At 38.4% G+C, this 23,144-nt stretch overlaps 2 protein-coding genes and 1 non-coding gene across 5 annotated transcripts in view; 1 reads left to right on the top strand and 2 right to left on the bottom strand.

Annotated features, from left to right (window-relative positions):
* Nucleotides 1-16,126, bottom strand: part of NPHP1 (nephrocystin 1) — a 59,243-nt gene extending 43,117 nt beyond the window's left edge. For 2 of the 3 annotated variants that reach the window (XM_041757283.1, XM_041757282.1), the window contains exons 1-6: nucleotides 15,993-16,126; nucleotides 13,377-13,450; nucleotides 8,987-9,047; nucleotides 7,797-7,921; nucleotides 2,295-2,535; nucleotides 1,892-1,993 (exon numbers count right to left, since the gene is read on the bottom strand). In XM_041757283.1, coding sequence (XP_041613217.1) covers nucleotides 1,892-1,993; nucleotides 2,295-2,535; nucleotides 7,797-7,921; nucleotides 8,987-9,047; nucleotides 13,377-13,450; nucleotides 15,993-16,061 — 672 coding nt within the window. In that variant the 5' untranslated portion in view covers nucleotides 16,062-16,126. The remainder of the gene's footprint in view (nucleotides 1-1,891; nucleotides 1,994-2,294; nucleotides 2,536-7,796; nucleotides 7,922-8,986; nucleotides 9,048-13,376; nucleotides 13,451-15,992) is intronic. The other variant, XM_041757284.1, reaches the window with a different exon arrangement.
* Nucleotides 16,127-17,937: 1,811 nt separating this feature from the next.
* Nucleotides 17,938-18,044, top strand: LOC121492244. The gene has a single exon (XR_005988154.1). It is a non-coding gene; the product is annotated as a U6 spliceosomal RNA (small nuclear RNA).
* Nucleotides 18,045-20,923: 2,879 nt separating this feature from the next.
* MTLN (mitoregulin) lies at nucleotides 20,924-21,929 on the bottom strand. Its single transcript, XM_041757286.1, has 2 exons — nucleotides 21,592-21,929; nucleotides 20,924-21,020 (listed from the first exon to the last, which is right to left on the bottom strand). The coding sequence occupies exon 1, from the start codon at nucleotides 21,889-21,891 to the stop codon at nucleotides 21,721-21,723; it is 171 nt and encodes a 56-aa protein (XP_041613220.1). The 5' UTR covers nucleotides 21,892-21,929; the 3' UTR covers nucleotides 20,924-21,020; nucleotides 21,592-21,720.
* Nucleotides 21,930-23,144: the final 1,215 nt, after the last annotated feature.

Genomic DNA, 23,144 nt, shown 5'->3' with positions numbered 1-23,144 from the left:
TGTCACCTGTTTTTATCCTTTTTTAAAAATGCATGTGGTATAATAAAAAAAATATATATTTATTTATATTTATATATATTATCTTTATTCCCAGTTCTTGGCAAGAGTTCCTAAGACTTTTGGAATTTACTGAGTGATAGGAGTGTCTTTTTTTTTTTTTTTTTAGTATTTTATTTATTTATTCATGAGAGACACAGAGAGAGAGAATCAGAGACATAGGCAGAGGGAGAAGCAGGTTCCATACAAGGAGCCTGATGTGGGCCTTGACCCAGGATCTGGGGATCATGCTCTGAGCTGAAGGCAGACGCTCACTGCTGAGCCACCCAGGCGTCCCAGGAGTGTCTTATATATTATTCATAATAAGCCCCTTTCAACCAGACTTGAGTTTATGCTAATGAGGTAATGGAGTGGGGGGAGGTAATGGAGTGCAAAGGAACCAATGATGTGATTAGAGGGTTAGAACTTTCAGGGCACCACCACTACCACCCTTCTCACCTTCAGTGAGCATAAAAGAGCAAGAAACTGAATTCAATCACCAATGGCCAATCACTTAATCCATCACACCTAATACCTCCATAAAAATCTCTAAAAGACAGGGGATAGGGAGCCTTCCAGCTTGGTGACCACATATAAGTGCTGTGCTCAGTGTTGGGAGGGGGGTGCCCAGAGGGGGCATGGAAGGAGTCTTCCATCTTCCAATACCTTGCCCTAGCCACATCTCCCATTTGGCTGTTCCTGAGCTGTAGCCTTTCTAATAAACTGGTAAACACAAGCAAGGCGTTCTCCTGAGTTCTGTGAGTCCCTCTAGCAAATTACCAAAACTGAAGAGGCATATGGGAACTGAGTTCACAGGGGGTCACTCAGAAGTACAAGTGGCCCCTGGGACTTGTGACTGGCATCTGAATTAGGGCAGCTAGTGGGGTGAGCCTTTAGCTTGAGGGGTCTATGCTAACTCCAGGAGTTAGTGTCAGAATTGAGTTGAACTGCTGGACACCTGATTGGTTTTAGAGAACTGGTGCAGAAAAATGACACATATTTGGTGTTAGAGAAAAATCATACAATTAACGTTAGAAGTGGTATCAGAAAAAGAAGACATCTCAGTGGTTATGGGAAAATTGTAAATACATTTGTAGTTTGCACTCTTTTTCTATTGGATAGCGCTGATCCAGACAGATATCAATATATATTGGCAAATACAATGACCATGCTATATAATGAAATATTAAAAAATAGGCTTCAAACACACTTATATAGTATGTGTACATTCTAGTAAGGGATCATATTTTAGTGGAAGTTAACACAAAGTTAACTGTGGCTTTGTTTGACAACAAATAATAAACTTATTGATTTTTATTTATTTATTTATTTTAATTTTTTTTTATTTATTTATGATAGTCACAGAGAGAGAGAGAGAGAGAGAGAGGCAGAGACACAGGCAGAGGGAGAAGCAGGCTCCATGCACCGGGAGCCTGATGTGGGATTCGATCCCGGGTCTCCAGGATCGCGCCCTGGGCCAAAGGCAGGTGCCAAACCGCTGCGCCACCCAGGGATCCCTTTATTTTATTTTATTTTTTTTTTAATTTTTTTAAACTTATTGATTTTTATGAACAGTATCAATCCACAAAGCACTTTGTGTCAAACATTCTAGGTCTCACCTACAAATATCCCAGCACTTCATAGGTCTCCAGGACTGTTAACACACAAGATTTTTCCCATGCTCTGTCCATCTAAAATTTTAGTAAATTCTGTATCTCAAGTCATTCACTAGCCAAATGATCAAAGAATACAACTTAATATTTTATTAAAAATGAAGACAAGTTTTGAAAAAAATTTTAATGGAAAAAAGTTTTGAGAAGAGAAAAAAGGGAAAGAATAAACAATAAAGACTAACCTCCACGTAGGTTCTGGGAATGAGACCTTTGTTTCCTTTAGCATTCTTAGCTATCCACCAACCATCAGGTTTTTTTTCAATTATAAGGAGAATTTCCCTTTTCTTAAATCAAAACAAAGTAAAAAATTTTAAATTAAAATTTACCCCCAAATTAGGAATAATCACCACTGAAACTATTTTCAAAAACAGAATAGCATTTCACCATCTTCCTACCAGGTAACTTTGATAACATAATTTCACATGACTAGTACCTGTAAATCATAATTTTTACTTATTTTGTTAAAACAGACTGAGTCTTTAAAAACAATACCAAGCATGTGCAATACAGGTAAATAGGCAGGGTTTTCTTATTTTGTCAGGCATGCAAACTCATCCTTAGGTCAGGTTTTAGTTTTGTTTCTACCTTAAATGTAAGATCCCCAGCTTGCTGAGCAGTAAAATCTCCAACGGCAATGTATTCTTTACTTGTTGCCGGGTGGTGGGATTCATTTTCCTGTTTCTCTTCCTCTTCCTCTTCTGTTTCTTCTTCCTCCCCACCACCTTCTTCACTCTCTTCTTCCTCCTCCTCCTCATCTTCTTCTTCAGCTTCTTCCTCTTCGTCAGCAGATTTGTTATCATCCTCTCTTTCAGTAAGTGCCCTGATTCTGTGAAAAGTAGTTCTATGATAAGGATCACTTGAAATAACATATAAGAATCAAGTATAACTTCTACACAGAGAAGACCCTGCCCATATTTGGAACTGGGCAAATAAGGGAAATAAGGAGAAAGCACAACTCATGGTTTCTACCATTTAGCTAACAATATGTGACTTGAGGAACTGAGCAGTGAAGGAGTTAATATGACAGACAGAGCATGCATGGGACTTGAGGCTGAGGGACCTGAGACTATGGGACCTGTATTCAAATCTTGGATTCATTTACTCAGCAAATGCTGCTTGAGCACTTTAACACAGAGGTTAGAGCACAGGCTCTGAATTTCCATTCTGGCTCTGTCTTCCCCTCGCTGAGTAGCTTCTTTTAAGTTTTCCATTTCTCATTGGTAAAGTGAAGGTAATAATAGAATCTGTCTCACAGGACTGTCATGAAGATTACATGAGTTACAAATTTGCAGGGGGTTTAGAACGGTGCCTGCTAGTCGCAAGTTTTTTAATAGAAGTCAGCTATGACGGTGATAATGATGTATGTCAGGTCCATGTCAAACACAGTGGATACAAAGGTAAACCAGGTAAACAATTCCCTGTCCCCAAGGAGCTTACAGTGAGACGATCTAGAAAGTGGATAATTACAATATGGTTTGGTAGGTACATTAGAGGTATACACAGGATACTAAGAAAACACACAGAGGATCACTTGACCTATACTGCATGGGGTGGGGATCAGGAAAGGCTTCAAATTAGGTCTGGAGAGGGGTGCCTGGGTGGCTCAGTCAGTTAAGCAATTGCCTTCAGCTCAGGTCATGGTCCCAGGGTCTTGGGATCCAGCCATTGTGGAGCCCAGCACTGAGCCTCGCTCACTGGGTAGCCTGTTTCTCTCTCTCCCTCTGCCTACCCCCTGCTGCTCCCGCTCTCTTGCTCAAATAAACAAAAATTTTATTTAAAAAAATAGTTGTAGGACACACTCATATCACAATGACCTAAACATAAACAGTAGCTCCACAAAATTTTTACACTATAAGAATAAAAATTCATAAAATATGTCATATTGATTTTCAATGTACCCTTTTCCTCTTTTAGGAGATCTTTTGCACATATTTTATATCTTAAATGTAATAGAAAAATGTAACAGAAATGAGTCAACTATTCTAAAATGTTGCCAAGGATAATGGGAACTTGACATGATTATTCATGATTCTTCTCATTCTGCTAAAAGAGTGAATTTCACTTATTAATTTTTGAACGTTAAAGTAACCTTGCATTCTGGATTAAATTCCACTTAGTCATGCTGTATTGTCATTTTGATATGACACTGGATTCTATTTGCTAATATTTTATATCGGGTTTGTTCATGTGTTCATAAGGGCCTCTTTTTTTTTCTTATATAATATTCTTGTCAGGTTTTGATATCAAAGGTATCAAAAGCTCTTAAAGTGATTTGGGAAATATCCTATATAAAAATTTTGTAATACTAGTATTATTTCTTTTTTAAATGTTTGCAGTAATTCTATCAGTTTTATTCTGTGGGAAGGTTTTTAATTATACACTCAACTTCTTTAGAGGACATTTTAGCAGGACTGTTTTCTGTTCACCTTGTATCAGGTACCTTTTATTTCTCAAGGAAATTATCTAGTTTTTCAAATGTATTGGTATAAAGTTGTTCATAATATCGTCACAGCATCCTTTTAATTTCTGTAGGACCACTAGTGATTAGTTTTTTTTTTTTAAGATTTTTTAAAATTTATTCATTCATGAGAGACACACACACACACAGAGGGGGGTGGGGGTGGAGCAGAGACACAGGCTCCATGCAGGGAACCTGAAGTGGGACTTGATCCGGGGTCTCCAGGATCAGGCCCTGGGCTGAAGGCGGCGCTAAACTGCTGAGCCACGGGGGCTGCCCTAGTGATTAGTTTTTATTCCTGTTTTCCTTTCTCTTTTCTTGATCAGTCTTGCTAGGAAGTTATCCATTTAATAAATTCTTCCAAAGAGCCAACTTTTGGTTTTGTTGATATTATCTACTGTAAGTCTTTTTATTATTTACTGTTTTCTGCTCTTATTTCTGTTATTTCCTCCTATCTACTTACCTTGGGTTTAATCTCTTGTTCTTTTGTTTTCTTAAGTTGGAAACTTCAATAACTGATTCTCAATTTTTCTTCTTTTCTAAGGTATGCATTTAAAGCTATAAATTTTGTTAGCTGCCACCTTTCTGCTTGATTCCTCCTTATCCATCCAAGCTATCCATCTTTTACAACAAATTCTTTAAGAAATTGAAAACAATTGTTTTCAAATTGTTCTTGTTTCCTAATTTTCACATTTGGGTCATCTGAGCTTCTACTGATTATTTTTTTTCTTTATTACAAGACATTTTCCACCTCTTTGAATCAATATTGAATCAGATTGAGGAATTTCTCAGTCATTATCTCATCAGATATTTTACAGTTATAGAATGTTCAATGTTAGATGTTTCTTAAAATATTCCACTTTTTTCCATTTCATCCCTCTTTTCTTTTCTTAAGCTTTGTTTTTTTTATTTTTTTCATTTGTTTTTATTTAAGTTTGATTTGCCAACATATAGTATAACACCCAATGCTCATCCCATCAAATGCCCTCCTCAGTTATCACCCAGTTATCCCAACCCCCCACCGACCTCCCCTTCCACAACCCTTTGTTCATTTCTGAGTTAGGAGTCTCTCGTGGTTTGTTTCCCTCTCTAATTTTTCCCACTCAGTTCCCCTCCTTTCCTTTCACTATTTCTTATATTTCCCATATGAGTGAAACCATATGATGATTGTCCTTCTCCGACTGACTTATTCACTCAGCATAATAGCCTCCAGTTCCATCTACATCAAAGCAAATGGTGGGTATTTGTCCTTTCTGATGGTTGAGTAATATCCCATTGTATATTTATACCACATCTTCTTTATTCACTCATTTGTCGAAGGACATTGTGGCTTCTTCCATAGTTTGGCTATTGTGGACATGGCTGCTAGAACATTGGGGTGCTGGTGTCCTGCCATTTCACTACATCTGTATCTTTAGGGTAAATACCTAGTAGTGCAATTGCCGGGTCATAGAATAGCTCTATTTTTAACTCTTTGAGGAACCTTCACACAGTTTTCCAGAGTGGCTGTGCCAGTTTGCATTTCCACCAACAGTGCAAGGGGGTTCCCCCTTCTCTACATCTTCTCCAACATTTGTTGTTTCCTGTCTTGTTATTTTCACCATTCTCATTGGTGTGAGGTGGTATCTCATTGTGGTTTTGATTTGTATTTTCCTGATGGCAAGTGATGCAGAACATTTTCTCATGTGCTTGTTGACCATGTGTATGTCTTCTTTGGTGAAATTTCTGTTCATGTCTTCTGCCCATTTCATGATTGGCTTGTTTGTTTCTTGGGTGTTGAGTTTAGTAAGTTCTTTATTGATCTTGGATACTAGCCCTTTATCTGATATGTCATTTGCAAGTATCTTCTCCCATTCTGTACGTTTGTCTTTTAGTTTTGTTGACTGTTTTTTTTTGTTTGTTTGTTTGTTTTTGCTGCGCAGAAGCTTTTTATCCTGATTAAGTCCCAACAGTTCATTTTTGCTTTTGTTTCCCTTGCCTTCATAGATGTATCCTGCAAGAAGTTGTGGCCAAGTTCAAAAAGGTTGTTGCCTGTGTTCTCCTCTAGGATTTTGATGGATTCCTGTCTCACATTTAGTTCTTTCAGCCATTTTGAATTTATCTTTGTGTATGGGGTAATTTTCCATCTTTTCTTCTACTTTAACAAATTAATCATTATTTAGAAGTTCCTGTCAGCTACTTTTTTTTCTAGTTCAAATCTAAGTCTGCTTTTATTTACTGCCTTCTTACTTAATTACTGATTGTTCTTTTGTACTTCTAGTAGTTCTTTTATTAGTGGATACTGTGGATGAGACATTTAGAGACTTTGGATTATGTCATCTTCCTTTACAGAGTGTTGAATCTTATTCTGTTACACCATTAAATCATCATGTTTCTGTTAAGGTTTGGTTATAGGCTTGGACAAGATCTACTTCAGTCTTTAAGACCACAGTTCTTAATATTATGGTATTTTTATTACTCCTAATACAGCAATGACAATGACAGCATGACTAAGGCCTTCTGTGATCTCCACTAAATGCCTGAAGCATTCACCAAGGTCTCATTACTCTAACTAGGTACAAATTTCAGTATTTCTCCAGGATTGCTTGACTTCCAGAATCTTTTAAGCTCTCAGTCTCTTAGCAGGTACTTCCTGCCAGTGCTTCTGGAATCATGCTCTGTGTAGCCCAGCAATCTATTTAGATTTTCCTAGTTGTCTCTAGCAACACCCTTCTTTCTCTCCACAAGTTCCAATGGCCTTAGGAACCCCCAAAATTTGATTTCTGCCTCCTGAACTCAGTGACACTGCTGCTTCCTGTTTAGGATCCACCTTCCTGTACCACAGCCTGTAAATTTTCCCCAGAGATAGGGTCTGGGTGAATGTAGACCTTAGTCCCTGTGTTTTCCTGTATTAAGGACATCAGCCCTGATTGGCTGATGTTCAATGACTTCGACCAGCTGTTTTGTATATTTTATCTGGATTTTATAGTTTTTGTTTTGTTTTTGATTTTATAGTTTTTATGGTAGGATGGTTAAGTCCAAAACCAGCTACTTTGTACTAGATATCAGTGGGAACTCTAGAATCCTTGGATCTACATCCTTTAGCATTTCCCCTAAGCTATAGTGTGAAAGTATGGCAACAGTACTTGAAGAATCTAAGGAGTTAATTTTTTCCTTTTTGCTTTCCAGAAATTGAGTTTATTTATACCATCAAGTTTTCTTTCCACTTTGCAAAGGCTATTAATAACATATACCACAACAGAAAAACAATGCATATTTTTGCCTCCAGTTTTTAAAGAATATTTAGGGAAAAAGGAAGCAAATAGACCATCCAAATAATTTCTTTTTATGTATCAATACTAACATTAAAGGCATCCTTATTTTGTAACACTTGTTGAGTTTTTTAGACCTCTCTTTTGTTTCTCCAACTAGATAATAAATTGCCTAAGACAGAGGTAATGACTTCTATATCTTTACATTTTTTATACAGTCTAAGACTTTGTACTATATGCTATAAAATGTCAGCTGATTATACTTGCTATCACCATTTCTTTGTATCTATACTCTTACTATGTCTTTATTTTGAGTCAAACATTCAACGTGTGGGTGACATAATATCTGAGAGAAAGAAAGGAAGGAAAGAAGCATACTCAGTTATATTTTCTCTACTTATGGACACAGCAAGTTCTTGCAGTTGGTGGGTAAGCTTATCCAAAAGACTGTGCTCCTCCTCTTTTTTCTGATTATAGTTCCCGATGGGTGCAGTTTCATCAGCCTATGAGAGAATATAAGTTTATTTCACTGAAAAATTTAATTTCAGTTTCCTATTATATTTATTTTAGAAGGGAAATAACACTCCGGTAAGTTCTAGAAGACAAAGTAAATGTCAACATGAGACTAGGCCTACCTTAGAGACATAAAATGAAAAGAAATGTAGATTATATTGAAATGTAACCCAAAGTTAAAAATAAAGTTATATTAGTTGGTTTTTTGTTTAGTTTCTTTGCTAGCTATTTCAGACCCTCTACAGTGAGTAAGAGATAGGTTCTAGACAGAAGATAGGCTTTGGAGTTAAAAAGATGGGCGTCAATCCCAAGTTCTGCCACTTATTGGCAGTGAGACATTAAGAAAGCTGCTTCACCTTTGGGAGACTCAAGTTTCCTCACCCGAGAAACAGGATAATTAGATTTCAAATTTAGGGTCAGCCTGCCTTCTAAATTCAAGAGTTTTGTATCACTGAAATACAGACACTCACATGCAGGTAGGGAGATGACTTTTAGATGCCTTCCACTTTAAAATGTTCTGTGAGTTTCTGGACCAGGACACCTAGTTGAAGCTCAGGCTCATACTAAAAGGGAAGATCCTGAAGGGATTTCCAAGAGTTAATCCTAGTTTCTCCTATTTCTGCAGAGTCACTGTTATTAGAGCTGCCATGTGATGTATCAGAAGCTTCTCTACACCTTACCCTTATGACCAGATTATGTACTCTCCCCAGAGAGTAATTAAAATTAAAACAACTCCAAACTATAAAACATAAAACTTATACAATACAAAAATAAAAATAGCTTCTTCTTGGATTTTCTGGGTCCTCTATGCTGGGTAAATTCACCAAAGCTGAACTTTTCTCAGCATTCAGAGCCCCAGCTTTTCTGCTCTAAAGCACATATTCAGTAAGCCAGTTGGGCAAACTGGCACTGATCACAGTTAGACTTCACCACCACTTGCTTGAAGTATAAAGCAAATCCAGGGACTTACCCACTCTAATGAATTCCCACTTGATGAGAACAACTGTATAAAAACCAGGGTTTTTTTTTGTAATATCATTAACTGTAATACTTACTTTGTTTAATTTTTGAAGAGCATTTTTATTTTCATCTATTGCCTGTTTTAACTGGATACATCTAAATTTTCAAAAAGAAAGAAAAAAGTATTAATTGTTCTATTGTCAGACTAGAAAGTTACCTTATAAAATCATACATAAGTCTTTAAGCTGTCAAGGCAATTAGCTATTGTATGAATGATGTTAAACAATTCACCTGTAACTGCTTTTCCACCCACCAGCTTGGGTGATCCTCACATGCTCTAAAGTACTCAGGTAGGACAGTGAAGACTCAGAAAGCTGGTGTGCCTCTGAGCTTCAGTTTCCTATCTCTAAAATAAGGAAAACATTGGATTTCAAAATGCTTCTCCAGCTCTAAAATTCCATAAACCTAGGACCTGGTCTAGAAGACATCCCTAAGGATGATAACGACCAAGTGCATTGTGCATCATGCATAATTCTAGGCACTGCGCAAGCACCACCTCATTTGAGCCTCATACCAACTCTTGCTGCAGTAGAAGGATGTGAGATTCAAAGGAGAGAACACAACTGGTCAATGGTGCAACATGCGAAGACAGAGTTTAGGACTCCGCATCTGGTCTTTTCCCACCACAGCACATTCCCCTTTTAAACTCGCTCGGCCTATCTAGATGGGTATAATATTTTAATTATTCCATAGATGGCCCATAAAATGTAGCTTAAGGCTTAGACCCAAATAAGAAGTATAAAAATGACTGGAAATGGGCTATATTTAATAATGACAGTTATCAAAATTCACATGTTTTCTCAAAAAATAACCTGAGTCAATATTTTTTTATGCTGTTTGCTAATTTTTTTTCTTAGAGAAACTAATGAAATAAGTAGCAAAAAAGGAGACAAAAGTCCTTTGTGAAAGAGACTGAAAAGAAGTGAAAATATCAAACTATAGCTGACCCTGCCAGTTATTTACCCAAAAGCCCTTCCACAATCTGCATCTATGCTGACAGGCTCAGCCCCTCATTGACACTGACACTTAAGTGCTCAGAATCTACTGCAGGTAGGGTGGGTGTACAGCCCACCACTGGCCAACAAAACATGAAAGAAATATGTTGGGCACTGCCTCCCATTTTATCCTCCCTGGTGGAGCACTTAAAGAATCCTTCGCCCTTTCTGCTTTTAGATACAGATACCTGAGGACTTTGTAAAGGTGAGGGAAGCCATCACTGGCTAAATGAGGATGACAGAGCATGATGAGAGCAAAGGCTGGTCGTTGAGGACATCACGAGCCACTTATCCACCCTGAGAGAGCCTACTTCCAGACTTTTTGTGGAATGAGACTGTAGAGCCACTAATTTTAATAGGTACCCTGTTACGCAGACCAAAAGAATCCTAACTAAAACTTAGACTCGAAAATTTCACTTAAGAGCCAGAGAAGAAAACTATAAAACAAACAGTTTATTAAAATGATCTCCTTTGTATCTAGAACATTACTAAAATCCTCAAACTGTTCAGATATTTTAAGATTTCTGGGTCAGGATAAAAACTCAAGTACGTGCTCATCTTCACCACCTCCTGAGACCCCACAAAAAATGATTAAAACATCTTAAAAGGTAATAAACCCTGAATGTAGGAGAGTGAAAGAGGGACCACCTGTCAGAAAGACATTTCAAAATATTTCTGTCGAATGGAAAAAAGGTAGAAATGTGTTCTTCTAAAAAGAAAGTAAGAAGTCTCTAAAAGGGACAAGATCCACCAGGCAGTGAACACCATGATTTGGGTCAGCAGGTGGGAAGGACTGAGGAGGGAGGGGTAATTAAAATGTGTCTAAGGGAATGAATGTATTATGAAGTTCTACAGGTGAAGACATCCACAATGGCTGGGATTTGCTTTACATATTATGTTACATTACATTATATTAATTAAATGATATCCATAATATCTAAACTATAAAAGCAATCAATCTTAAGGCAACCTAAGAGCTTTATAGACAGTATCTAGGGAGAGAGTAAAGATACTGATTAAGTTTAGATTTAATTAACGCCCTTTTATAAGAAGTCTGCCTTTTAAAAAAGTCTGTTCACAGAAAATCTGAGCCAGCTAGCATCCCCTTTCTCTTATCTTACCTCCCTCTGTTCTCCCACCTTACCAGAGGATTGTCTCTAAAAAGTACAATTAATGAATGACCTGGGGAGAATTATAGTTGCCAAATAAGTTCCCCATACACCAGGATTAAGGCCCGCTCTATTTTGGCATGGGGCACTCCTCGGCCCAACAGCTAGTTCCTAGCCCCCCCCGAAAAACCCTGCCCATGTACAAAGAACTTCATTCTCACTCAAGGGGTAATAATGTAGGAAAAAGACCTATACCTACAACAGCATAAGAATCCTGGACTGCTGTCTGGAATAATCAAACTACTCCCTCATTCTTAAATAAAAATGGATAACCCAAAGACCACCAGATATAATAAAGAAAACCAGCAACATGAAGTTCAATTTAAGACTAACTAAAATTAAATAAATAAATCATTGGCATCCAGAGGAATGGAAGACAAGAGAACCTTCCACGTGTGAACAAAAAGACAGAGAAACAAAAACTTTTAATGGGGAGATAGGAGACTACAAAGAAGAGTCCAGGATGTTCAATACCTGATGCAAAGGTGTTTCAGGAAGAAATAGACAAACAGAAGTAAAAAAATAAATAAATAAAAAGATCTTTTGGTAAAAGAAATTTCCCAGAAGCTCATGAGGGACAAGAATTTCTAGTTGGAAAGACCCACTGAGCATTTAGCAGGATGAAATTTCAAAACAGCAAGACTGAAGAGACAAGCCCCAAACAGGTCAATTATAAAGGAACAATCATCAAACTTATTCACACTACTGAGTACAAAGAAACCTGACAATGTCTTCAAAGGTTTAAGATAAATAATTTTTACTGTATAACAAGCCAATTAATGAAACATAGGGGTTGATGTTTTCAAACATACAAGTGTCTATGAGAATTTTTAAATGACTATGATGGCAATCTTTTTATACACGAAGAAGACTATTTATGGTTATGTGGGTTTAAAAATAATTATCATTTATTAAAATAAAATTTTAAAACCTAGTTTTTCCTGGGACTTCAAATTTAGCCTATAAATCTTATTCTATTTGAAAATCTAGTAAAGCAAGTATAACCACTTTCACTTTTTCTTTATTATTTGATTATCTCAATGTGAACTGAATTTCTTAATCAATCCTAATAAATGCAGCTAATTAAGTTCCCTTCAACATTTTAAAATTCAGTTAAATTTTATTTTGCTTTTTAGCACTTTGAATGCCTAAAGTAAGTAAATTTTTTTCAAATGGTTCAAGTGAATCATTTAAACTAATAAAATGAATTGCATGTTCCTTTGAATGTTATGTACTGTTTTAAATACCCAAAGCATACAGATTATCTTAATGATGTCCTAAATTGAATATGAAAGTATGAATAGACTAATTCGATTTAGTTCATCATGTCCATGTAATTTTAAACTTGATTTAAATTTGATCTCTCCTAGGGATTAAAGAAGTCAAAACAGAACAAAACATACCCTCTGAAAGAATAGTTTTCCTATGTCAAGGGAGTTAAGGTCACCATCCCAAGTAAGGCAAAACTGCTAATAAGAGTTTTCTGACCAGATCCCAGGATCTGAGGCTACAGTAGGACAAAGATCTACCATAATTCTGCCTCAGCCACTATGTTGGCACTGAACAGTTTTTATAGTTGCTGTCACAAAAGCCAAGTCCATAACCTTCAAGTTTAGTTTAATTTTTTTTTTAGATCCAAGTTATATCATGATGTAATTTTTTCATTTGATTCAAATGGATCAATGCCTCCAATTCCAATGAGACTGCAGTGAAATTCTCTTTTCCTTGACTGAATTTCACATTTCTCAGCAGTCTTCAAATATGCTTATTGCCGGCCCACTTTAATGTCCTCTAGCAAAGTCATGGTAGACATGACTAACCATGTTAACATGGTAGACATGTTAACAAACCACTGTGGGAACCTTAATTTTCTCAACTATGTTAAAAAGTATCTCATGGTGTTATTGTGAAAATTAATCAGGAAAGAGGTTTTAAGAGTGTGGACCACACTGATTGGAACATGCAGAGTAGAGAATAAATGTAAATTGCTGCTTTTTAACTTTTGTAATTCTCTATTTAATCATTCCACTATTTAGACCTGGGAAATACAGATAATTGCAAGAAATATTTTAAAATAAATTTTGGAAAATTTCATTCATTGTTATCTTAGTATTAATTTCCATTATTATTCTGTCTTTTTAGGAATTGTCCATAAAAAAGGAAAGAAATAACATCTCAGACAATTTCTATGCTATAAATACTGCCCACTGAAATGTAAGTATTGTATCTGGATAGCTTATATAATTAAGTATGTAATTTACCTTTGGTAAATATTTCTCCGTTTACTGGCATCTAGAGCTCCTTTCAATTGACTCTCAGAAAGCAAGCTACCAACCTACAATAAATAGAGACTGTTAGAATATATTGTTAAGTACCATATAACCTCAGGAAATAAAATTTTAATTCTCTTTTTCCAATATCTCACAACGAACACTTTTAAACATACAACGAAGTATGTAAAGAATTAAATTTCACAGTGAGCTTCCATATAACCACTACCTAGATTCTACCATTAACATTTTACTTACACCTTTTTGATCCATTCATTCATCCATTTGTCTTATTTTTTATGTATTTTGAAGTAAACTGTAATCCTCATAATTGATGCACCACAGATATCACTAATGAAAGTTTAATGTTAGTGTAAAATTTACATACAATGAAATGCACATATCTTAAATATACATTTGCTAAATTTTGGCAAATGCATATACTCATATAACTCTAACCCCTATATACATACAGAAAATTACCAATACCCCAGAAAGGATGAACTCTTTTGTGTCATCCTTTCACATAGCACGTTCTTGAGATACTGCCATATACAATCATTAGTTTATTCCTTCATACTGCTCAGTAGTATTCTATGATTATGTCACAAGTTTATCTTCATTCTTGTATCTTACGCCTTGACTTAGCATTTTCCAAACACTACCTGTAACTTTGCCAATGTACCCCAAAATAAATATGTAAATACACATTTACATATGTAATAACAACATACTCATATGTTCTTTTCTAAAGATGATGTGAAAAAGAAGTGGATGAAAGAAGAGAAACTAAAATTCACTAGCTTCTTCTCTTTCTATTTTGCATCTGAGTGTTAGTTACAAATTGACAGCTGGAGACAGAGTCAGTTATAACAGGTATGACCCAAATGGGTTCTTGATTACTTGTCCATGGACACCAAGTTAGAAATCTGTTCTTTTTTTTTTGCTTCAAGTGTCACACTATCAAAGAGTCCCTCCCAGATACTTAGGCTATCAGAAGACTCCTGGGCCAAGTCTTCTTCAGATCAACTAATCTTTTTTATTGTTTTGTTTCATTTTTATTTTAGTAAGTTTTTTGTAGTTTACTTCTGAAACTTTCCTGGTTCTCCTAATATCCCACTAAATTTAAAATCGGAATCAGAACCTTATTAAGCACCTAGACAAAGTTCACTGAAGTCAAAACCTCACGAAGTTTTATTTCTGACAAAAGAGTATTTTCTTTTTATTGCACCACCGTAAAATCTAAACATCACTTATGAAATATTTATCCATCAAATTGTTGTAGTTTTTAAATGAGAGTCCAAAACAGGAACAAATATAAGCATTCAATAAATTTCTTGTCTATTGAAGACTAGAAAATAATTTTATTTAGTAATGGATCAAACAAAAAAGTACAATTAGCAAAGCGAAATAAGAATTTTGGAAAATAAATTAACAAACCATTAATTACGACTTACTTTTTCTCCTCTTTCAAGTCATATACATTTGGTGTTCAAAATCATGAAAACATCAAAATGTATTAAGAGAAACATAATAATCATCAGCATTCTAGCATACACAGTTACCATCCTGGGATGTTTCCTTCAATCTTTTTTTCTATGTATATTAAGTACAAAATAATTTTACTGAAATATTGTCTATTTAATTTTATGTTTTATATTCCTTTTCTAACTTGACATTTTATCAAAAATATCTTCCCTATACATGAAAATTTCTTTTCACAAAATTTTAATACTATTATATCCCAACATAAGTTATTTATCCATTCCCTTATTATTGATCATTTAAGTGATATCCAGCCTTTTCCAAGTAACAGTGATGAACACTTTTACACATTAAATTCTGTTCCAATAATTTTTTTTTTTACTATTATGTATGGCAAATCCCTAGAAATGTAATTACCCAGCCTAGGAGCATGACTAATTCGCTGCATCTTGTCAAACTGCTTTCCAGAAATGCTGTACATTATACTCTGGAGCAGTGTATATAAGTGTTTCATCACACTCTCCCCAGGACTGAGTATTATGATTTTTTTTAAATGTTTGTGATATTTTATTTCCTGGGCAGTTACTTGATTATTTTTTAAGTTAACTTTTCTCATGTTTATGACTTCTTTGTACTTCTTCTTTGGTTCATGTCCTTGGCTAATTTATCGGATCCTAATATTTTTCTTACGTATTAGGACTATTCTTTGATACCTTTTTCGTTTGAGTTCATGTGAAGCAAAAATAGCCTCCACTGGAAGACGGCTCAAAGGTTAGGAGGCATGGAGAAAGCAAAAGGCGCAGAGATGGTTGGAAAGGTTATTGTGTTAGATTTGGGAGGTGAGGTGGGTTAAAGGAGTTGCTAGGATGGAGATTGAGAAGCGAGGGAGCAGGCGCTTAGTCTATGCTCACGATTTTCCGGAGGCTCAGTTTCCCCAGGGATGGGCTTAGGAGCCGGAAGGGTTAGAATCAGGGTTAGTGCCGGGATGACTATAACTCGGGAAGGTACGTGGGTGGGTTGGGGTAGGCTCCCAGGATTAGGGTGCACCCCAGATCTCGCCCGCCGCCAGAACCCAGGCCACCTAGTGCTGCCCAGGCCCCCGGCTGGGCAGTCAGACGATACCTGTAGCTTCAATTCCTGACTGCGGCGCTGCAGGGCCTGCAGACGATTGCTCTGTCGCCCAGCCAGCATCTCCCTCGCCTCGGCGCTCAGCGCTCACCCGTCGCCAGGGAAACCAGGGGCGGCGTGGGAAGGTGACGCAATCATGGCGCGCCCGCCTCGCAGCCCGGCGGCGGGGGCGTGGGGGACGGGTGGAAGAGGACCGTGGAGGTCGTCGTCTGTCGCAGTAGCCACCCCGCAGGTCCTGGGCTCTCAGATCAGTCCTCCCTTACTGGCCAACCCGCAGGATTGGGGTGAAGGTGGCAGAGAATGCTCAACGGCGTGGAAACTACATGTCCCACAGTACTTCGGGAGTCCCACGCCACCACCGCCGGGGTTCTCGGTATTATGGCATTTATTTTCTGATGCCAGCTTTGCTGAACTCATCTTAAGGTACAATTTAAGCTTCTTAAGTTCTTAAGTTAACTGCAAGGATAGCTTTCCTATGTGACCGCATATTCTCACTTGAAAGGACTGGTGTGTGTGTTTTTAAAGATTTTATTTATTTATTCATGAGAGACACAGAGAGAGAGAGAGAGAGACAGGCATAGGGAGAAGCAGGCTCCATGCAGGGACCCTGATGCGGGACTGGATCCCAGGATCCCGGGATCACGACCTGAGCCAGAGGCAGATGCTCAACCGCTGAGCCACCCAGGTGCCCCTGAAAGGACAGTTTTTAATTCTTTGCCATTTGGGGTACCGCTGGTTCCATTTCACTTTAGTTTTGCACATTGTCACGTTGTCCATCCTGAGTTCTGTGGATGGTGATTTTGTTCAACAAGTATGTGAACAAATAATTATGATCTCCATTTTATATCTCCTCTCCCGGAGATTATAATAACATTTTCCCAGATGGTACTGAATCCTTTAAGTCCCAATTCCCAAACTTTGCACTACACCGAATAAAAATGATCATGATGGGAGTTCGCTTTTCAAATGACGAACTACACTAATATAAATGAATGCACGTCAGTAAACAAACAGGTTGATTCTATAGGCCCAACTACTATGCTACTTAATTTTGTATACTGTTTTTTCCAAATATACATAGAGAAACATGACAAACAAGTGTCCACCTAACTGAATGTTCGCATTGAATACACCATGTCACATCACCCAGATTGGGATACAGAACATTACCAGCACCCTAAATAATCTTCCCCTCCTAATCCCTACCCACCCCTTAGGCCAAAAGTAAACACTATCCTAACTTCTAACAACAATTTGTTTTGCTTCTTTTAAAACTGTACAATGAAATCATGCAGTATGTACTGGCTTGTTGGGCTTTTTTCACTCAACATGTTTGTGAGACATACCTCTATCATTGGTGTAGTTCTAATTTGTTCAGTTGTCATTGCTCTCTGGTATTTCAGGGTGTGATACTCATTCATTCCGCTGTTGCTGGACATGTGGATAGTTTCCAGTATAGGGCTGTTATAAACAGTACTGTTACATCTATACCTAGTACAAACATGTACACATTGCTAGGCTACAGGGCATGTTTTATGTTCAGCTTTAGTAGATATTGCCTATTTCCCCAAAGTTGTACTAATTTACTCTGCCTATATGGGTTTTTGTTCTTCATATCCTTGACAACACTTGGTATTATCTGTTTTGTAGTTCATGTCTTTATTTTGAATTAACTTGTCCATTATGACTCATGATACTTAAAAATTCACTTAACTAACCAGATGGTATTTTCATTAAAAAAAAATTTGTAACAGAGGCGCCTGGGTAGCTCAAGTCATGATCCCAGAGTCCTAAGATACAGCCCAGAGTCATGTCTGGGTCTCTGCTCAGCAGGGAGTCTGTTTCTCCCTCTCCCTCTGTCTCTCTCCTCCACTTGTGTGTGCACACGCGTGCGCTTTCTCTAATAACATTTTTTTTAAAAGATTTGTAACAGGGCTCAGTTGTGCAGCACATATGCTAACATATGCTAAAATTGGAATGATACAAAGATTAGCATGTTCCCTGCACAAGGGGGACATGCAAATTCATGAAGTATTCAATATTTTTTTAAAAAACGTTTGTAACAACAAATGAGAAAGGACTGCTGTATCTTTAAATGGATTAATAAATCAGTACTTGTTATTATAAGAGGCAAGCAAAATCTATTTTATGAAATCTTTATTTTAAATATACATCTATAAATATACATCTATAAATTAGACAAAATATTCTATATCTGACTTATAAGGATTTCCATATTCTATATGAAAAATTGCAGGGTCATGAATATAGTATAATTTTATGTTGGTAAAAATAAAACCCCTACGTGTGTGTATATATATATGAACAATGAGGAAGGATGCAAAAAAGCTTACTACTCTTCTTCACCTTAAGTGGAAAGATAATTTTAATTTTATACATTTTCCATATTCTGGTTATAACCATTTATTCCTTTTGAGTCTTAGATCAGCATCATCAACATCACCTAGGAGCTTGTTAGAAATCCATATCCTCAGACCCACCACAGAACTACAGAATCGGAACCTGTATTTTAATATTACCCCAGTGTTTCATGTGCACATTTAAGGCTAAGAAATACTATTGAAGTATTCAGTGTGCTATAAGGCATGAGATTATCCTCAGCTAACTGCCTTTTTTTATTAATTTACATTTCTTTTGATTTGTAATGCTCAGCATAGTCATCTTAACAGTAGTCAGTTACTTCTTGTTAACCTTTGATGTCATTTTGAGAATCAAAGTGATGGGGCAAAGGCAAAAAAGAAAACTAAATTTCCTTACTACCTACAGCCCATTGTCCTTCAAACAGGCAGTGACCTTCCTCTAGAAACTCAGCTACCTGGATGTATTATTAATACTTTGCTGAGGGCAAAAAGCAATCATAGCCTGACCCCCAGGATCCTTTGAGTCTACTCTAACATAGAAAAATTTCTTTGGAAACTTCCGTTATCTCTACTTGTATCTCCAAGATACAAGTTGACAATCATCCTGTAAGCATTATCACTCATCTGAAGGGTCTCATGACTGAGTTTTTACTAAACAATAATAAATGATGTTTTCCTAACAAGAGCTAACCCCCTCAAGGTTGTGGAAACCTTGTTTCCAAAATTCCTTAGAGACTTAGGCTATCCCTGCCAACTTGAAATTATATAACCACTGCTTCTCACAACCCAAGTGCAGCTCTTCTGGCCCACAGGTCCTCCTCTCCCGATGCTTTAATAAAACCACTTTTTGCACTGAAGAAATCTCAAGATTTGGCTGGGTAATCAAAAGGCAAGGACAGAGCAGAGGACCAAAGATTGAAGTTTAAGAAACTTGGAAAAGGAAGCAGTGATAAAAGTCTGGAAACACAGGAAAGTTTTAAATTATTAGGGAAGTGTGGGAAGAATTTCAAAGGAGAAACTGGCATCAAATACTCTGGAGGTGAAAATTAAGTATTCAGAAAAGGCCATTAGATAACAATGGCGGGGGGGGGGGGGGGAGTGCAGAGAGCAGACTGCAGCAGGTTAATGGGCATAACAGAAGGAAGTAATAGTGGACCACTTTTCCTAATTAGCAAATGATGGTTTTAGTCAAGATCTGTGCATATTTGTAGAGGGAAAGCAGGGAGAGACTGTAGATGCTAGACAGAAATGGTGTAGTAGAGAATAGGCAAGGTCCTTGTGGGGAGGGGATATGGTAGGGGTAAGATGCAGAATTAAACTGAGGCCACAGAGGAGTCAGCCTTGGAAGAGACATGTGCATCTTCTCTTCTGAGAAAGGAAAGCTAATGAGATAAAGCCTCAAAACCAGTGAACCTCTGCTGGGCATACAGTCACCTGCAGAGCTTTAAAAATCCCAGTGCCCAGGCACATCCAAAACTACATAAAATCTGTGAGCAGAGCAGCCCCGGTGGCTCAGTGGTTTAGCGCCGCCTTCAGTCCAGGGCATGATCCTGGAGACCCGGGGACTCGATCCCAGGATCCCATGTCAGGCTCCCTGCGTGGAGCCTGCTCCTCCCTCTGCCTGTGTCTCTGCCTCTCTCTCTCTCTCTCTCTCTCTGTGTCTCATGAATAAATAAAATCCTTAAAAAAAAAATCTGTGAGCAGTGGCATGCAGAGATCAGTATTTTTAAAACTCTCTCGGTGATTATATATTGTGCAGCCTTGTTGAAAATCACTTCCCTCAACAAAGCTATTAAGAGGAAGAACAATGAGGGAGTTCCCACCTAATGGCCTTTATCTTCTCATATAGTTGGTAAGCAAACTGCAGTCCAGATGGGATGAGCTCTAAGAACTAGCACTTTAGTTCCTGCATTTACAGAATGAAAACAGGAGTTAGAAGTAATGAAGCATAATGGCCCCACTGAAAAGGAAAAAATACTTAAAAACTTTGTGTGGAAACAACTTTCCTGAATTTTCTTATGTTAATATGGAACTGCTGCTAAATGTGCTGAGACACAAAATTAGTAAGAATGAGCAAGGACAGTGTTACAGAGAACATCTCTTGCAAATAAAAAATAACCAAGGACTTAGCCACGTACTCTTGATTTTTAGATAATAGTTGGAATTTATCACTAAGTTCTAGTCAAGTGGGTTTTTCCCTTAATACATATTCTACAATGACATAAATGAAATTTTTGCCAGTAATAACTGGAGTATGTTGTCACTCTATGCTTGGGGCATATACAGCTTTGTATATTAACTAAGTTTACCTTAACCCAGTTATTTTTACACAGCGCCCTGCTTTCCTTAACAGGTTCACTAACAGCCAGAAGGATTCATAATGATCCCTAGGCCATCTGCTTTGCGGTTGTACCAAGGAACTGGCATAGAAAGAAGATACCTGCTCAAAAACACTAATAGATCAGTCTTGAGAATCCAGATCTTTTGATGTGGTAAACTTATTGGTAGGCAAGATACTCCTTTCCTTTTAATAGAAGATTCAAAGATGTTTAAAAATTTTTTTTATTTTGAAAATAAAATTGATTCATAAAGTGCAAAAGAAGTTAGATGTGTCCAGTGCTCTATGTCCATCTTCGACAAACTGTTGGAAACAGAAAAGAGAAAACAATCAAATACATAATCGTTAACTTCAAATTATTCTATTGCGGAGTTAAGCTATGAACCATAAGCTATTATCCATAGTTACACTAAGAACAGATAATTAAATTTGCACAGCTGTGATGATAAAAGCTATCACTAGGTGCAAGGTCCCTAACTTCCAGGCCACTGGAACCAGGCTGCCAGCAACGAAAGAATTCAGACTGGAGATCACAAAACATGAATGCGAAGATGTACACTGTCTACCAGGGATATCATCAAAAAGAATGATAAGGGGGTAGAGGGTGGCAGGAATACCTCACCTTTCTTCCTTTCCTTCTTTCCAGTATTTTCCTTTTTGAAGTTTAAGGTCAAGGTGCAACAATGCTGCACGTGGTAAGACATTCCCGCTAAAGGCACGCACTGAACTAAACTAGGATACCAGTGCAAGTCCTGGGGAAAACAAAACCTCCTCTTTGGGTGTCTGGGGGGGGAAGTTAACTCCTATGCGGCATCCACAGGCGCTGCCGCCCCCAACGTCTCCCTTTAGTCCCCGCACCGTAAGTACCGCTCACCGACTCTCCCAAACGAGCAAGGCGCTGCAGGCGGCGAGCGTGAGGCTCGCCCGGCTCCCGCCCGAGCCCCGCCGGAGCCCCAGCGTGGACGAGGCGAGGCGGGCGCGCGGGGGCCGACAGCGCGGGGTCTCAGGCCAGGTCCAGCTTCTTCTGAGTCGTCGCCAGCTTGTCCTGCAGCCTCCGCTTCCTCCAGTCCAGGTAGCGCCTCCGCAGCCGGTTCGCCTGCCAGCCCACGAGCACCCCGGACGCGAAGGCCACCAGCACAGACAGCTGCAGCGTCCTCTCGGACACGTCCGCCATGGCAGCCGGCGGCGTGCAGCGCGACCTACGGCGCGGCGGCGGGGTCAAAAGGTGCCCCGCGTTCCCGGGCGGGGCGGAGCGGAGCGCGGCTCGGCGCGGCGCGGCGCGCATGCGCGCAGCTCGTCCCGCGGCGCGCGGGCTCCAAGCCCTGGGCTCCGTGCGGCTCACCTGCTCCCCGAGGCTGGCCGCGCTGGGCGGGAGCCGCGGGCGTGAGGCTCGTTCGGCGTTGGTCCCGCCCTGTTGGCAGCTCTGATGGTGTGCCCTTCCGAGCTGCGTGCGAGCTCCGCGCCTCCTCGTGCTTTCTCAGCGGGAGAATGCGAGCCGCTTGTGTGACTCTCCATTTACTGGTGACCCAGTTAAAAATAAACAACAGCAAAAGTATTTTTCATGATATATCTTGTTCAGCCCAGTAGATACAGGATGTGTCATTTCAACACGTAATCAATATAAAAATGAGATTTTTAAAAAATTCTCTTTTTTAAAAATACCGAGTCTTTGAAATCTGGTGATTTTTATAACGACAGCATATCGCCGTGCGAACACTAATTTTCCGTGGAGATACTAGATTGGTAACTAGATTTCATAAAAGTCCGTTGAAGAATTAGATTCATATACCCAGGTTGTTCCAAAGACACATAAAGATTTCTCCAATAACTGAGTCGAGTTTCAGTTTTAAATTTGAATTCATTCAATTTTATTTTTTATTTTTTATTTTTCAGGGTTTTATTGCAAACCAAAGTTGGTTTATAAATTCATTAAAGTTTTAAAAGAAGTTCAAAATTCACTTCTTCATCACACTGGTTACATGTGGGGCCTGTGAATACAGTGGTGGACAGCGAAGTCCAGAGGGCAGACCTAACACTGGGTCAGAATGGTTGCGTTGGTGAAAAATTCTAGTGATGGAAGTCATTATGGTGGACAGACCCTGACGTGGCCCCTATGATTTCCACTTCCCAATGTTGATGATTTTGTGTTAATTTCTCCTACTCAAGTGTGGGCTTAACCTGTCACCCGCTTCTACCTAATAAAGGTGCTGGGATGTCACTCCTGGAATTCCTTTATGGTTGTTTTTTTTTTTTTTTTTAAAGTTTTTAGTTTTATTTATTTGACAGAGAAAGAAAGAAAGCAAGCACAAGCAAGAGGAGGGGCAGAGGGAAAGGGAGAAGCAGGCTCTCTGTTGAGCTGGAATGCGGGGCTTGATCCAGGACTCTGGGAGCAGGCCCTGAGTTGAGGCAGATGCTTAACCGCCTGAG

The sequence above is a fragment of the Vulpes lagopus genome, chromosome 5 (genome assembly GCF_018345385.1).
Source record: "Vulpes lagopus strain Blue_001 chromosome 5, ASM1834538v1, whole genome shotgun sequence".
Lineage (NCBI taxonomy): Eukaryota > Metazoa > Chordata > Mammalia > Carnivora > Canidae > Vulpes > Vulpes lagopus.
The sequence above is the reverse complement of the archived record's forward strand: the minus strand, read 5'-3'. Positions and strand labels throughout refer to the sequence as shown.